The following is a 15,339-nucleotide window of genomic DNA, read 5'->3' on the forward strand; positions in this document are numbered from 1 at the left end:
GTTTAGATGAGATGTTTTATTAAAAATTAAATAAAATAGTCTTACAATATAATTTTTTAATTCAAGTCTCCTCAAGGCTACTGCAAGTGTACCTAGCCGTTAACTTAAGAATTCTATGAAATTTGTCAAGGTATGCGTAAATTGACCCGAACACCAAGAATATATAAAAGAAATATAACTTTTTAATTTTAATTTTATTTTAAAGATTTTATGAAATGAGATAGTCAAAACAAACGTAACACCTGAAAACAAAGCGACAGAGATAGAGACACACACGAATCGAAGTCTCTTCATCGCCCATAAAAGTAAAGGTCCATTATCATATTTTCCACAAAATTCACACCAACTCATCATTCTTGCTCCCAATTTATCCCCCCGTCATTTCGATGGTCTAACCTTAAACCCCTCCCGTAATATATACTCCCCTAATTCGCCGGAAAGGACTTAAGATGGCTTCTCCGGAAACTCCGGAGTCGATCTTTCTGGAAGATTTCGGACAAAAGGTTGACCTGACCCGTCGAATAAGGGAGGTGCTGTTGAACTATCCGGAGGGGACCACGGTGCTCAAGGAACTCATTCAGAACGCTGACGATGCCGGAGCTACAACTGTCCGCCTCTGCCTTGACCGCCGGCTCCACGGCTCTGACTCGCTCTTGTCTGACACCCTGGCGCAGTGGCAGGGCCCTGCACTCCTGGCTTACAATGACGCCGTTTTCACTGAGGATGATTTCGTTAGTATTTCCAGGATCGGTGGGAGTGGTAAGCACGGGCAGGCGTGGAAGACCGGCCGATTCGGGTAATATTTTTAAAATTTCCCTCGCACGCGCGCGTGTATATGTGGGTTGGGATGATAACAAATAGGATGAAGAATATCATTCTATATTTTTTTTGACAAGGAACTTGTGGGATGAAAGAACAACTTATATATATATATATTATAGACATAGTGGTTGTTGTCGTTGTTTTTTGTAAAATGTTTGAAGAATTTTTCTAGGTTTCTACTGTATGCGTCCATATGTTGAGTTAGTTTTCCTTATATTCTAAGAAATTTGGATCCTAGTGAGCTTGAATTTTCAGAGAATTGTAGCCATCAGGTGCAGCTGCCTGGTTTATTGTAACACCCCTTCCCGTACGTTAGGAATGTTACCTGCATTCATAACATAATGCCCGGCAAAGTATTCAATCACGTAAAATACCTCATCTATTGGATCATAAAACTAATTTAGCATGACAGTCTTTCATTGCATAAAAGCTAAAACATAAAGAAATGATCTAAACTAGTTCTCTGGGATACTAATACTGCTTAAATGTCTAAATCATACATTAAGTCTTTGGAAATTTACTACTCATCAAAAAAAGTCTTTGGAAATTTATTCTACTCTTGGCACTCCTGCTCTATATCCATGAAATCATCATCTGGGATATTAAAACATAAAAAACAGAAACAAACAAATGAATCGAAGACTAGCACATCATACTGTAAACTTAACTTAGTTTAACATTAGGCTTAATTTTGAAAACTTACATACATAGTCACAATATACACCTAACATATAGATCATTCTTTAGCAATATAAGCAGAATCAAACATATCATGGCAATAAATGTAACATGGATGCATGAATGACTGATTCCATGCATTTCCTATCATTCGTACATAACTTATTCATCTTGTCTTTCACTTACTTAATGGCCATCATAACATATGTGCATTGGTCCAATTTTCGTTGATCGTATATAACATATTGTAACATGGGGTGAACCATGCTTGGGTCCGTGGCACCGTATAACATATCATAACATGTAGTGAAACACGCTTGGGTCCGTGTTATCACATAACCTATGGTGAACCACGCTTGAGTCTGTCGCACTGCATATCATAACATGTGGTGAAACACACTTGAGTATGTATCACCTCAAAACATCATAGCTTACATGTGGTGGACCACGCTGGCTTGCACATCCACCCATAACATAAGGCCAATCTTAAAGTTTGCTTGTTGTTCATGTGTTTTCTTACTAACTTACATGATGCATGCGAACATGTTTGCCTTCATGAACTTACATGGCATGACATACTCTTGTGCATAGCATAACTTAAAACATGGCATATTATTATGAGTCTTACACAACATAGCATATCATGGGCATGGCATAACATGATCTAAACATTACATGGCATATTTGTGATTTTCATAATATATGATCCATTCTAACAACAATCCATATCAGCATTGCATACAAAGTATCATTCACAAGCATATCATTATGATTCATAGAGGTTCGTGAAGGGGGCTAACCTTGAAGTGGCTTGTACCATAGCATAGGTAAACATCACATTTTTCATGCAAAGCAGAATATTTACAGCACACATAAAGTTATGTTCATGCTACTTACCTCTTAGCGGTACTTTTTGGATCCTACTTTGTAGCTTGTTACCGAGAGAGGAGAGGTGTGGCGGTGGAGGTGAGTTGAGTTCGATGGAGGCAACTAGAGGATTCCTTGGAATAGTGGGGATCCGACAGAATTTGGCTGGCCGGTAGTTTCTGGGCAGTGTGGGTGGTATTCCGATGATCCCTGTGGTCGACGGTGGGCTAGGCAAAAACATGCAGGGCCAATTTGGTTATTGACAGGGGACAAAGAGCGATGTAGAGGGGTTTTGGGCGTTGACGCATGTTGTGGAGGAAGGAGGGCTTATTGTCGGCATGCTCTGAGGTGGTTTTCAGCGAGGTAGGTGATTAGTTTGCTGTGACGAAGGCTACGGGGCTTTGCCGTGTAGAGGAAAATTAGAATTTACGTGGGGAAGGTTTCTGGCCTCAAGGATGCTTCTGGTTGATGGAGGAATATTGTGGGGAACAAGAATATATATATATATATATGTATGTATGTGAGGGTTTTTGATGTGTGATTTGGTTTCCAATTAGGAAACTGTTCAAACTTGGGAAACGCAACAGACGAATATATGGGGTGTTGATAGTGGAAGAAACCGAATCAATTAAAATCTTTATTTTATAACTGATCTGTTAAAATATTTATTAAAATAATAATAATAATAATAATAATAATAATAATAATAATAATAATAATAATAATAATAATAATAATAATAATTCTAAATCCTAATTTTAGATCCTTATGTTACATTAATGGTCAAGGGTTAACAAGGCTCTACTCACTGGTAGGGTCGTGTACATGTTCACTCTCCAGGTGTGTGTATAAATAGCCTTGCATTGGTTATAAAAAATAAATTCGGAGAATTGTCAGAGGGGAGTTTATTCTTTTCTTGTTGATAACTAAAGTAAAATTTTATTGAATCAGTAAGGCATAGCCTCTTTACATACACTCATATATGTAATATGTATTATTAGGGAAATTATGTTCTTTCAAACAACTCTTCCAACACTTTTATATGATCTGGACATTCTTCATTTCACTATGTACCTTTTCAGAGTAATCAGGTATGCTTCATGGCTCCTGCATATGCAAGGAGCAAGCCAAAACCAGCTGAAGTGTTGATGACGATGATTATGACAAGCTAAGGGGGCGGAGAGTTGCAAGAATCGAGAAGTCCATTGATTTGAATAGGGTGGGAAAGAGAGGTTTAGAAAATGACTGGATTAGCAGGAGATATTCAAGACCCACTGGGTGCTAATGTAAAATAAAAAATAAAAAATGGAAAATCTGAAAGAATAAATAATAAAACCCATGTTGTTTTTGAAGGTGAAAATGAACCTTTTTGAGAAGGCTGCAGATGGTGTTTAACCAATTCTTAGATTTGATGTAGGTTGTCTCACATGGCCAGGTCCTATTTCTTTTGTTAAGGTTATCTAGAGAGAGGTAGATAGATGAAGCTTAAAGAGAAGATTTAGATTGTATATTCTTTTCTTTCCCACTTCTATTTGAGAAACGTTCAGTACTTGTATGAAACCTCATATCGTATAAAGTAGTAGGGGAGTTCTTTATATATATAAAACCTTAAAAAATCTTGATACTTTTTTTTTTGGGGGGGGGTGGGGGGGGCAATCTACATGCAGCTTTTCAACTTCTAATTAGTGGAGGAGGTGTTTGTAAAAGAGGAAGAGAAGTTGTTTTCTCAATGTAGTGAGGGTTGAGGTCAGCCTACAGCTCTCTGCAACACAATTACATGACAAAAGGCTACAACTGAACTGTCGATCTACTACCTAATTGATGGTGGATAAACCCTAAGGAAGGTGTAGGACTGCATTCTTCAACCAAATAGAAGTACCTAGTCTCTATTTCAAATTCTTCTTCAAAACCCATCATTCAACATAGAAATTTGAATTCTTGAAATAACTATGGATGGTACTTGTGGTCTTAGATCGTCAACTGAGGGCAAAATAAGGGTTTAGAATTGGGGTTTTATTGTGCAGGTTGATTATTTGTTAGAGAGGCAACAGAAGAGCAAGATGGAACTTTTTCTTTTTGAAGAAAGCAGGTCGCAGGAATTTACTGACAGCAGCTGTTTGAATTGTTTTGGGTTGGATTTAAAGGATTACATAGCGGGTAAAGGCTGGAAAAAAAAATGAGGGTTTTGAGATTTTAAAAGTTGTGAGAGAGTGGGTATGGTCAGGGGTTATAACTAGAGAAGAAAAGAGAAGTTCAAGGATACTCAATAGTCCCTGTCAGAAATCTGAATCATTGGGGTACATTGAGTATATATGTAGAGACTTAAATTGCATTTGGACACTTAAATTTGGGAACTATACTAAAGACTAAATGAAATCCAATAAATAGTATTAATTAAGGAAAAATTCTAGAATATCTTGATCCGAAGTATTTAGGAAAATAACCTGACAAATATAGTTATGTGTAGAAATGTTATGTAATTATATGCTTTTGCACATTTTTTTTTTTTTTTTTGATAAGTAATATGCTTTTGCACATAAAGATATCTTCAACTCTTAAACTAGTTATCCTAATTAATAACTATTTTAATCCCAAACACTTATTGACTGTATGTAAAAAACTTACAGGACTCCTTTCAATCCAATGTTATACATGAACCTCAAGAGGAAAAGCTTTATGTCTCCAAGACTGAAAGCTACTCTAAATACAGAAATTAGACTCTTATTCTATGGCTGCAGTCATTCTCTCAAGCAATGTTCTCTAACCTTACCTTTAGTTTCTCTCACTGCATCTCCTTTTCCAAACATCTCTTTCTTTTTTTATTTTTATTTTTATTTTATATATATATATATATATATCTCTATAAGCATTATAGGAAGTGACAAAAAATATATTGGAGTTTTGTCAAAATTTGTTTATTTTTTATGCATATTCTTTTTAGCCTTTTATGAAGTATGTGAGCATTCTTGTGGTCTTGTAGATAGGACCAGGCAATTTGAATTCGATTGCAATTCCATTATAATATTGGTTTTTTTGAGCCAATACTACTTAATATTATGAAATAATATTATATTATCTTATAGTGTTGTGTCATTTCTGATGTAACATCATAAAGGTACTAAATTATATATGTAATAATTTTCTATATTACTCTTAGTTCCAAACATAAGGAAGAGGATCTAATTAGACTACTGCTGTCACTAGATGTATAACATTTTCGTTTCTGGAGTAAAGAACCAGTCCTGCTATTTATATTCTTTCTCCTCTGCTACATATATATATAATATGTATATATGTATATATTGTGCTGCAGTCCATTATTGGTGTAGTTTTCTGTGATTTCAATATTCATTTTTCTGAATTTACTTTGTTAATTTGCCTTTTTAGGGTTGGGTTCAACTCGGTGTATCATTTGACTGATCTGCCCTCATTTGTGAGTGGCAAATATGTGGTATTATTTGATCCTCAGGGTTTTTACCTTCCTAAGGTTTCTACAGCAAATCCTGGAAAGCGAATTGACTACATTAGTTCGTCAGCCATCTCACTATATAAAGACCAATTCTTTCCATATTGTGCTTTTGGTTGTGACATGAAAATTCCTTTCACTGGAACTTTATTCCGTTTCCCTTTGAGGAATGCAGATCAGGGAGTCAGAAGTAAGCTCTCGAGGCAGGCGTACTTGGAAGATGACATCTCTTCCATGTTTGTTAATCTTTATGAGGAAGGAGTGTTCACACTACTCTTCCTCAAAAATGTTATGTCCATCGAAATGTATGTGTGGGATGTTGGAGAACCTGAGCCAAGGAAGCTTTATTCGTGCTCCGTGAGTTCAGCCAACAGTGACACTGTGTGGCATCGGCAGGCACTACTGAGGTTATCAAAATCAATAAATTTTACTAATAACGAGATGGATGCCTTTTCATTGGACTTTTTGAGTGAAGCCACAATTGGAACCCAATCTGAGAACAGGGTAGATAGTTTTTATATAGTGCAAACAATGGCTTCGGCATCCAGTAGGATTGGTTCTTTTGCTGCTACCGCATCCAAAGAGTATGATATTAACTTGTTGCCATGGGCATCAGTTGCAGCATGCACATCAGATGATTCATCAAATGTAATTTACAGTATTCAATTCTTTCATAGTGCAAGCATTGCTCTCGATTTCTCTCTCTATCTCTCTCTCTCTCTCTCTCTCTCACACACACACACACACACTAATTTACAGTATTCAATTCTTCCATAGTGCAAGCATTCATTTCTCTCTCTGTCTCTGTCTCTGTCTCTCTATCTCTCTCTCTCTCTCTCTCTCTCTCACACACACACACACAGAGAAACACACAGTGACTTACACAGCATTTCAGTTTGGCACATTTTGGCTATTTTTGTCACTATATGTTTGAGCAATTTAAACTCAAAAGTATGAATTTTAATCTTAATTGCGATATTAGAGGCATGTGCATATATATGGTAACCTGTACTTGAACTATTGTACATTGTTGCTTTTAGTAGTTGTTCTATCTAGCATGGAAGTCAAATTTAATGGATATTTTGGAACCTTTCAATTATATATTTTGTGCATTGTTACCATCTAATTTCTTCTAGATTGGTACTGCAAGCTGTAGATAATGCTCTTAGTGCATCTTAAATAGATGTAATTAGCTGGCATGTTGTATCTTTTTGCCCATGTTAATTTGGATATTTAATTGCCATAAAGGTTTTCCATTTGACTTTTGGTTTGACGAGAGAGGCATTCCATGAGCCTGCCATGTGAAACTTTTAAAGGATGTTCTTTGATACATCTGCAACAACCTTGCGATGTTGTATTGTGGAAAAACACAGGAAACCAAATGAGATCTTCTTTTCCTAGAAGTAATGGGTGGGGACCTAGGCCATGATTTCAATTCCTCTTGGTGTGTGAGTTGGCTATTACATAACTATAAAAAAAGCAAGGGAAAAAAAGGAAAAATTACAAAAAGAAAAGGACCATGTTATATATTTATATATATAAAAGGTATATTTATTTGTTTTTTAAGATGGTTCTATAGTTATTAGCTGTTTTATATACTTATCAAAAAAGAAAAAGATGGTTCTAAACATGGCTGTTTGTCTCAGAATGCATTTGATAGTATTTAAGAGGTTTTTCATTTGGCTTTTGGTTTAGCAAGAAAGAGCATTCAGTGAGCCTGCCCCGTGAACTTCAGTTGCAATGTGCACTCTTTGTCAGCCTTGGATGTTAAATTTGATGGTGAACGTCATATTTGATCAATGCACGTTCATTTTTAAGGCCTTAAGTTACCAAATTGCTATCACGTAAAGCCTTAAAAGGAAATATTAAAGGTGAAAGAAATTTGGTTATTGTGGTCCTTAAAAAAGGATGTGTGCTATATGTTACGAAAGTTTCTATCATACATCAAGGATCTGCTGATGGAGAGTCCATGTTGCTCCTGAAGTTTAGAATTAGGGTGCCAGGTGCCGAAACTGGTACTTTGGAGGTTGTATTACGAAAGACGTAGTAGTTATGGGGCTTAGGTGTAAGTTTTCCAATCATTGATTGTTTGTGCTAATCCTGTTTGGTAGTGTAAATGAGCCATTGTTTTTTATGAAAAATCACTTTTAATGGACTTCATATTTCAGATTAGAGTTGATCATCACAATTCAATTTGAACAACAATTTAGGAGAAAGATTTCAGAAGTCTCTTTCTAACCATTATCAAACATCTTGGCTGAGGTCTTTTAAAGCCCCGTGGTTGGGGTGTTAAATTTAGACCTTCCACTTGGTTGTCTACATAATGCTAAGGGGCTGTTTTTTCTTGTTTTGCGGAGCAAGTGGTTGATGCTAGAGATTTCATATTGCTTGGTAGTTTGGATTTTGCTAAACTGTATGATGGGCCTGATTTTTTTTTTCTTTTTTCTGAAATGATGATGCTGGTAGATGGGAAGCTAAGGTTGGGGAAGTAGGTACTTTATAAAAAAGGAATCTTTGAGATCATGCAAACGCCAGTCTTTTAATTGATTAAACCATGTACCGATGGGATGTGGACCCTAGAAATTGTTTGCAGCCAAGGGTTTGAACCTTAGACCTGGAGGAAGCATACCCAAAGACCAAGGCCCTTACCAGTTTAGCCAACCCCTAGGGTTTTTGCAACAAATATAACAGAACATCCATTTCCTCATGTCTACTAATATAATCTTTTCAGCTATGGATGGTTTTTTTGCCCAGTGCATGCTTCACTAGGCTGATTTTTTTGGGCCCACAAGTATTTGTTTCTAATTTTAATTTTTGTATGTTGTTCTTCTTGTTTAGAAGATTTGTTTTGCTTGTTCTCTATCAGTGCTCATGTTGTTCTATATTTATGTTTGTGAGGCTGACCTGCCGAGTACTCTTGAACAAACAAATTGCTGCTTTTAGTTATGCATTCCCCTGTTTGAAATATTTTTTTCCCATTTTTGTCACTATACCAAAAGATTCACATATTGGTACAATATGATTTATAGCAGAATGATGTTCTTAAGCTTGGTCGGGCATTCTGTTTCCTTCCACTGCCTGTAAGAACTGGATTGACTGTCCAAGTTAATGGGTACTTTGAGGTGTCATCAAACCGTCGTGGCATTTGGTATGGGGCTGACATGGATAGAAGTGGAAAAATTCGTTCTATCTGGAACAGGCTTCTTTTAGAAGATGTTGTGGCTCCTACATTTACACAATTGCTACTTGGCTTGCAAGGGTTGCTAGGTCCTACAAATATGTACTATTCCTTATGGCCCAATGGCTCTTTTGAAGAGCCGTGGAACATTTTGGTCAAGCAGATATACAGAAACATTCGTAATGCCCCTGTTTTGTATTCAGAACTTGGAGGAGGAAAATGGGTTTCACCAACTGAAGCTTTTCTTCATGACGAGGAATTTAGTAAAAGTAAGGAACTCAGTGAGGCTCTGGTGCAGCTAGGACTTCCTATTGTACATTTACCCAGTACTTTGTTTAATATGCTGCTTAAAGATGCTTCTGATTTTAAGCAGAAAGTGGTCACTCCTGATATAGTACGCCATTTTCTTAGGGGATGTAAAGCTCTTGTTTCATTAAGTAAATCCTCCAAGCTTGTACTGTTGGAATACTGCCTTGAAGACGTGATAGATGCTGAAGCAATTACACATGCATATAATCTGCCTTTGGTTCCTTTGGCAAATGGTGATTTCGGATTATTTTCGGAAGTTTCAAAAGGACTTTCTTATTTTGTCTGCACAGAGTTAGAGTACATGTTACTTCAACGTATTTCTGATAGAGTAATTGATCATGATATACCTCTCAACGTGCTGAATAGACTCTCTGGTATTGCAAAGTCATCAAGGTCAAATCTTGTTTTTCTCAATGTTCATTATTTCCTTCAGTTATTCCCTAAGTTTGTACCTGCTGACTGGAAATATAAAAGTAAAGTTTTCTGGGACCCAGAGTCTTGTCGTGATCATCCGACTTCGTCATGGTTTATGTTACTGTGGCAATATCTTCATAATCAGTGTGAGAACTTATTGTTGTTCGGTGATTGGCCCATCTTGCCATCTACATCTAGTCATCTGTACAGAGTTTCCAGACAATCTAAACTAATCAACGCAGTAAAGCTTTCCATTAAGATGCAAAACATACTTGTTTCGATTGGATGCAAGATATTAAACCCCAACTATGGAGTTGAACACTCAGACTTATGTCACTATGTCTGTGATGGTGATGCTGCTGGTATTTTGGACTCCATTTATGATGTTGTCTCTTCAGATGGTGGCAGCTTAGTGGAAACTCTTCATATTTTGGGAGCGGAAGAGAGGGATGAGCTTCGTAAATTTTTTCTTGATCCAAAATGGTATATTGGAGATTGTATGGATGGTTCTAAAATAAGAAATTGCCAGAAGCTGCCTATTTATAGAGTCTATGGTGGAGGATCTGCTCAAGAAATCCAATTTTCTGATCTAGAAAATCCTCGAAAATATTTACCACCATTAGATGTCCCTGAATACTTTTTGGGAGGCGAGTTCATTATTACCTCATTGACTAGTGAAGAAGAGATTCTGTTAAGGTATTATGGAATTGAGAGAATGGGGAAGGCATCTTTCTACAGACAGCAGGTTTTCAATAGAGTTGGGGAGTTATTACCTGAAATTCGTGACAGCATCATGCTCTCTGTTTTGCAAAACCTACCACAACTGTGTGTCGAGGACTCATCTCTCAGGCAATGCTTGAGAAGTTTGGAATTTGTCCCAACCCCTAGTGGTGCTCTTAGGAGTCCTGAGAGACTCTATGATCCTCGTAACGAAGAATTATATGCATTACTAGAAGACTCTGATGATTTCCCTTATGGTCCTTTCCAAGAATCTGGAATTTTGGACATGCTACAAGGTTTGGGCCTGAGAACATCTGTATCTCCTGAGACAGTTATACAAAGTGCTCGACAGGTAGAACGATTAATGCACGAGGATCAACAAAAAGCATATTCAAGAGCCAAAATACTTCTTTCCTACTTAGAAGTTAATGCTATAAAGTGGCTACCAACTCTACCAAATGATGATCAAGGAACAGTGAATCGAATATTCTTACGAGCTGCAACTTCATTTCGACCTCGCAACCTTAAATCTGACCTTGATAAGTTCTGGAATGATCTCCGGATGATCTGCTGGTGTCCAGTTTTAGTTTCTTCTCCTTTCCGAACGTTGCCGTGGCCTGTTGTGTCATCCATGGTTGCTCCTCCCAAGCTCGTAAGGTTGCAAACAGACTTGTGGCTTGTTTCTGCGAGCATGCGAATACTGGATGGAGAATGCTCGTCCACAGCTCTATCCCATGGCCTTTGTTGGTCTTCTCCACCAGGCGGAAGTGTGATTGCTGCACAACTACTTGAGCTTGGAAAAAATAATGAGATACTGAATGATCAGGTTCTTAGGCAGGAACTAGCCCTGTCAATGCCGAGGATGTACTCAATTCTGACCAGCTTGATTGGCTCAGATGAGATGGACATTGTAAAGGCTGTTCTTGAAGGTTGTCGGTGGATATGGGTGGGAGATGGATTTGCAACCGCAGATGAGGTGGTCCTTGATGGTCCACTTCATTTGGCTCCTTATATACGAGTTATACCCGTTGATTTAGCAGTTTTCAGGGATTTATTTTTAGAACTTGGCATTCGAGAGTTCTTGAAGCCCACTGATTATGCTAATATTCTGTGTAGAATGGCTGCGGAAAAGGGTTCCTCCCCTCTTGATGCACCAGAAATCAGGGCAGCCATACTGATTGTGCAGCATCTGGCTGAAGCTCATTTTGGTGACCAGCAAGTGAAGGTCTATTTACCCGATGTTTCGGGCAGACTATTTCCTGTTGGTGACTTGGTTTATAATGATGCTCCCTGGTTACTTGGCTCAGAAGATTTTGATAGTTCATTTCATGCTTCCTCAAACCTCACATTGAATGCGAAGAGAGCAGTTCAAAAATTTGTACATGGGAACATATCCAATGATGTTGCTGAGAAACTTGGTGTCTGCTCGCTCCGCAGAACCTTGCTTGCTGAGAGTGCTGATTCGATGAATCTGAGTTTGTCTGGAGCTGCTGAAGCTTTTGGACAGCATGAAGCCTTGACAACGAGGCTTAAACATATACTTGAAATGTATGCAGATGGGCCTGGGATTCTATTTGAGCTGGTGCAAAATGCAGAGGATGCAGGAGCTTCTGAGGTGACCTTTCTTTTGGATAAAACTCAGTATGGGACTTCTTCTGTTCTCTCTCCTGAAATGGCAGATTGGCAAGGTCCTGCATTGTACTGTTTTAATGACTCTGTTTTCAGCCCTCAGGATCTTTATGCAATCTCGCGCATTGGTCAAGAAAGTAAACTAGAGAAGCCTTTTGCAATTGGAAGATTTGGGCTGGGTTTTAATTGTGTCTATCACTTTACAGATATTCCCACTTTTGTTTCAGGGGAACACATCGTTATGTTTGATCCTCATGCTTGTAATCTGCCCGGGATCTCTCCATCGCACCCTGGCCTGCGTATTAGATATGTTGGTAGAAGGATCTTGGAGCAATTTCCTGATCAATTTTCTCCATACTTGCACTTTGGGTGTGATTTGCAGCATCCATTTCCTGGAACCATATTCCGTTTCCCACTTAGGACCGAGACTGTTGCTTCTCGAAGCCAAATAAAGAAAGAAGGATATGCACCTGATGATGTCCTTTCTCTTTTTGCTTCTTTCTCCGAGGTTGTGTCTGATGCTCTGCTTTTCCTACGCAGTGTGAAAACTATCTCTATTTTTGTGAAGGAGGGACCTGGACATCAAATGCAGCTTATACATCGTGTGGACAGGCATTGTATCAGTGAACCAGAATATGAATCCAATGCACTACAGGATATGTTTAGCTTTATTAATGGAAACCAACATAGTGGAATGGATAAGGATCAGTTCCTGAAGAAACTGAGAAAATCCATAGATGGTGGTCTGCCATATAAATGTCAAAAGATTATTACTACTGAGCATAGTACATCTGGTGATATATCACATTGTTGGATAACCACTGAATGTATAGGCACTGGGCAAGCTAAGAGCAACTCTGCTGCATGTAACGACAAATCTCATAATTTTGTCCCGTGGGCATGTGTTGCTGCATATTTACATTCTGTCAAGCTTGATAAGAAATTAAATGACATCCCAAAGACACAGGATTCTTTTGTAATTGGGCCCGATTTATTTCAGTTTCCTACAACTTCCACTCAAGATAGGAAGGATTTTGAAGGCCGTGCCTTCTGCTTTTTACCACTGCCAATCAGCACCGGTCTTCCAGCACATATTAATTCCTATTTTGAGTTGTCGTCAAATCGTAGAGACATCTGGTTTGGTAACGACATGGCCGGTGGTGGGAAAAAACGTTCAGACTGGAATATATACATACTTGAAGATGTTGTTGCCCCTGCTTATGCTCGTTTGCTTGAGAAAGTATCATTGGAGATTGGCCCCTGTGATTTATTCTTTTCATTATGGCCTACAACAACAGGATTAGAACCTTGGGCATCAGTAGTACGAAAACTCTATGTTTTTATTGCTGATTTTGGTCTTCGTGTATTATTTACAAAAGCTAGGGGGGGGCAGTGGATTTCAACAAAGCAATCTATCTTTCCTGATTTCACTTTCCACAAGGCACATGATCTTGTAGAAGCATTAGCAGATGCTGGTCTACCTCTTGTAAATGTTTCCCAGCAACTTGTAGAGAGATTCATGGAGTTCTGCCCTTCACTGCATTTCCTGACACCGCAGTTGTTAAGGACTTTGTTAATTCGGAGAAAACGTGGATTTAAGGACCGGAATGCAATGGTTTTGACCCTTGAATATTGCTTGATTGACTTAATAGTACCTGTTCAGTTTGATAGTCTATGTGGTTTGCCATTGTTACCTCTTGCTGATGGTTCATTTGCAACAATTGACAAAAAGGGTTTTGGCGAAAGAATCTATATTGCACAGGGAGATGAGTATGGTCTTCTCAAGGATTTAGTTCCACATCAACTTGTAGATTGTGGGATCCCAGAAGAGGTTCATCAAAAGATATGTGACATAGCCCATGGCGAGGACTCAAATATTTTTTTTCTGTCATGCCATTTGCTTGAGAAACTCTTCTTGAAGTTACTTCCAGCAGAGTGGCAGCTTGCAAAACAGGTGTCTTGGACTCCCGGTCATCGAGGCCATCCAAGTTTAGAATGGATAAGACTTCTGTGGTGCTATCTGAAGTCATCTTGTGAGAACCTTTCTGTGTTTTCTAAGTGGCCCATTTTACCTGCCGGGAATAATTTTCTCCTGCAACTAGTCGAAAACTCGAATGTAATTAAAGATGATGGGTGGAGTGAGAACATGTCCTCTTTGTTGCTGAAAGTAGGGTGTCTATTTTTGAGGCGTGACCTACCAATAGATCATCCACAGCTGGAAAACTTTGTGCAGCCACCAACAGCAACTGGTGTATTAAATGCATTTCTGGCAATTGCTGGTAAGCCAGAGAATGTTGAGGGGCTTTTTCATGATGCATCAGAAGGGGAGCTACATGAACTTCGAAGTTTTATTCTTCAGTCCAAATGGTTCTCTGAAGAGAAAATCGAAAACATGCATATTGACATCATCAAACGCCTACCTATATTTGAGTCATATAGAAGTAGAAAGCCAGTGAGTTTGAGTAAACCTATCAAATGGCTTAAACCTGATGGTGTACGTGAGGATCTTTTGAATGACGACTTTGTACGCATGGAATCAGAGAAAGAACGAATTATTTTAAAAAGGTATTTGGAGATTAAAGAACCCTCCAGGGTGGAACTCTACAAAGATTATGTGCTCAACCGCATGCCAGAGTTTGTTTCACAGCAGGAATCTCTTTTAGCCATTCTACATGATGTGAAGCTTTTGATTGAGGAAGATATTTCTATCAAATCTGCACTAGCCACAACACCTTTTGTTTTGGCAGCTAATGGATCTTGGCAACAACCATGCAGGTATGGTTTTTCATTCTCTTGTTGCTGCTGCTGTTGCAATAAAAAAAAGGAACATCTGAATAAAGTTGGTTTTCTTGTTATGTACTTATAAACCATTGTCACTCAATATTGGACATTTATGGGCAACCACCTGGTTTATTGTATTGTAACCAATATTCTATTAGACAGACCTCTATGCCTGTGGACAATTTACAGGATTAGTTGATTTGAATTTGAATTAATTTTTGTCATGTCATCCATAACTGTTTTTTGTAACCAATATTCTATTACATTTGCTAGCAAGTTAGGTTGCATATGGATGTGGGAATTTTTCAATAAATGAACTGTTTAATGAAGTTTTTAGTTCTGTTTTTTGAATAATTTTGTTTGGAATGTAGAATATAAATAAAATAGTTTATGATAGATTTTTTTTTTATAAGTAAAATAGTTTAGGATAGATGTGCATATTTTTATAAGGTTAGAGAAATTTCCTTATCACGTG

General features: G+C 37.9%; 1 protein-coding gene across 4 annotated transcripts in view; it reads left to right on the top strand.

The window, feature by feature from the left end:
* Positions 1-250: 250 nt before the first annotated feature.
* The window catches only part of LOC122309481 (sacsin), a 70,166-nt gene continuing 55,077 nt past the window's right edge, over positions 251-15,339 (top strand). For 2 of the 4 annotated variants that reach the window (XM_043122981.1, XM_043122984.1), the window contains exons 1-3: positions 251-796; positions 5,755-6,481; positions 8,863-14,858. In XM_043122981.1, coding sequence (XP_042978915.1) covers positions 450-796; positions 5,755-6,481; positions 8,863-14,858 — 7,070 coding nt within the window. In that variant the 5' untranslated portion in view covers positions 251-449. The remainder of the gene's footprint in view (positions 797-5,754; positions 6,482-8,862; positions 14,859-15,339) is intronic. The other 2 variants (XM_043122985.1, XM_043122982.1) reach the window with 2 other exon arrangements.

This window comes from Carya illinoinensis, chromosome 5 (assembly GCF_018687715.1).
Source record: "Carya illinoinensis cultivar Pawnee chromosome 5, C.illinoinensisPawnee_v1, whole genome shotgun sequence".
Taxonomy (NCBI): Eukaryota; Viridiplantae; Streptophyta; class Magnoliopsida; order Fagales; family Juglandaceae; genus Carya; species Carya illinoinensis.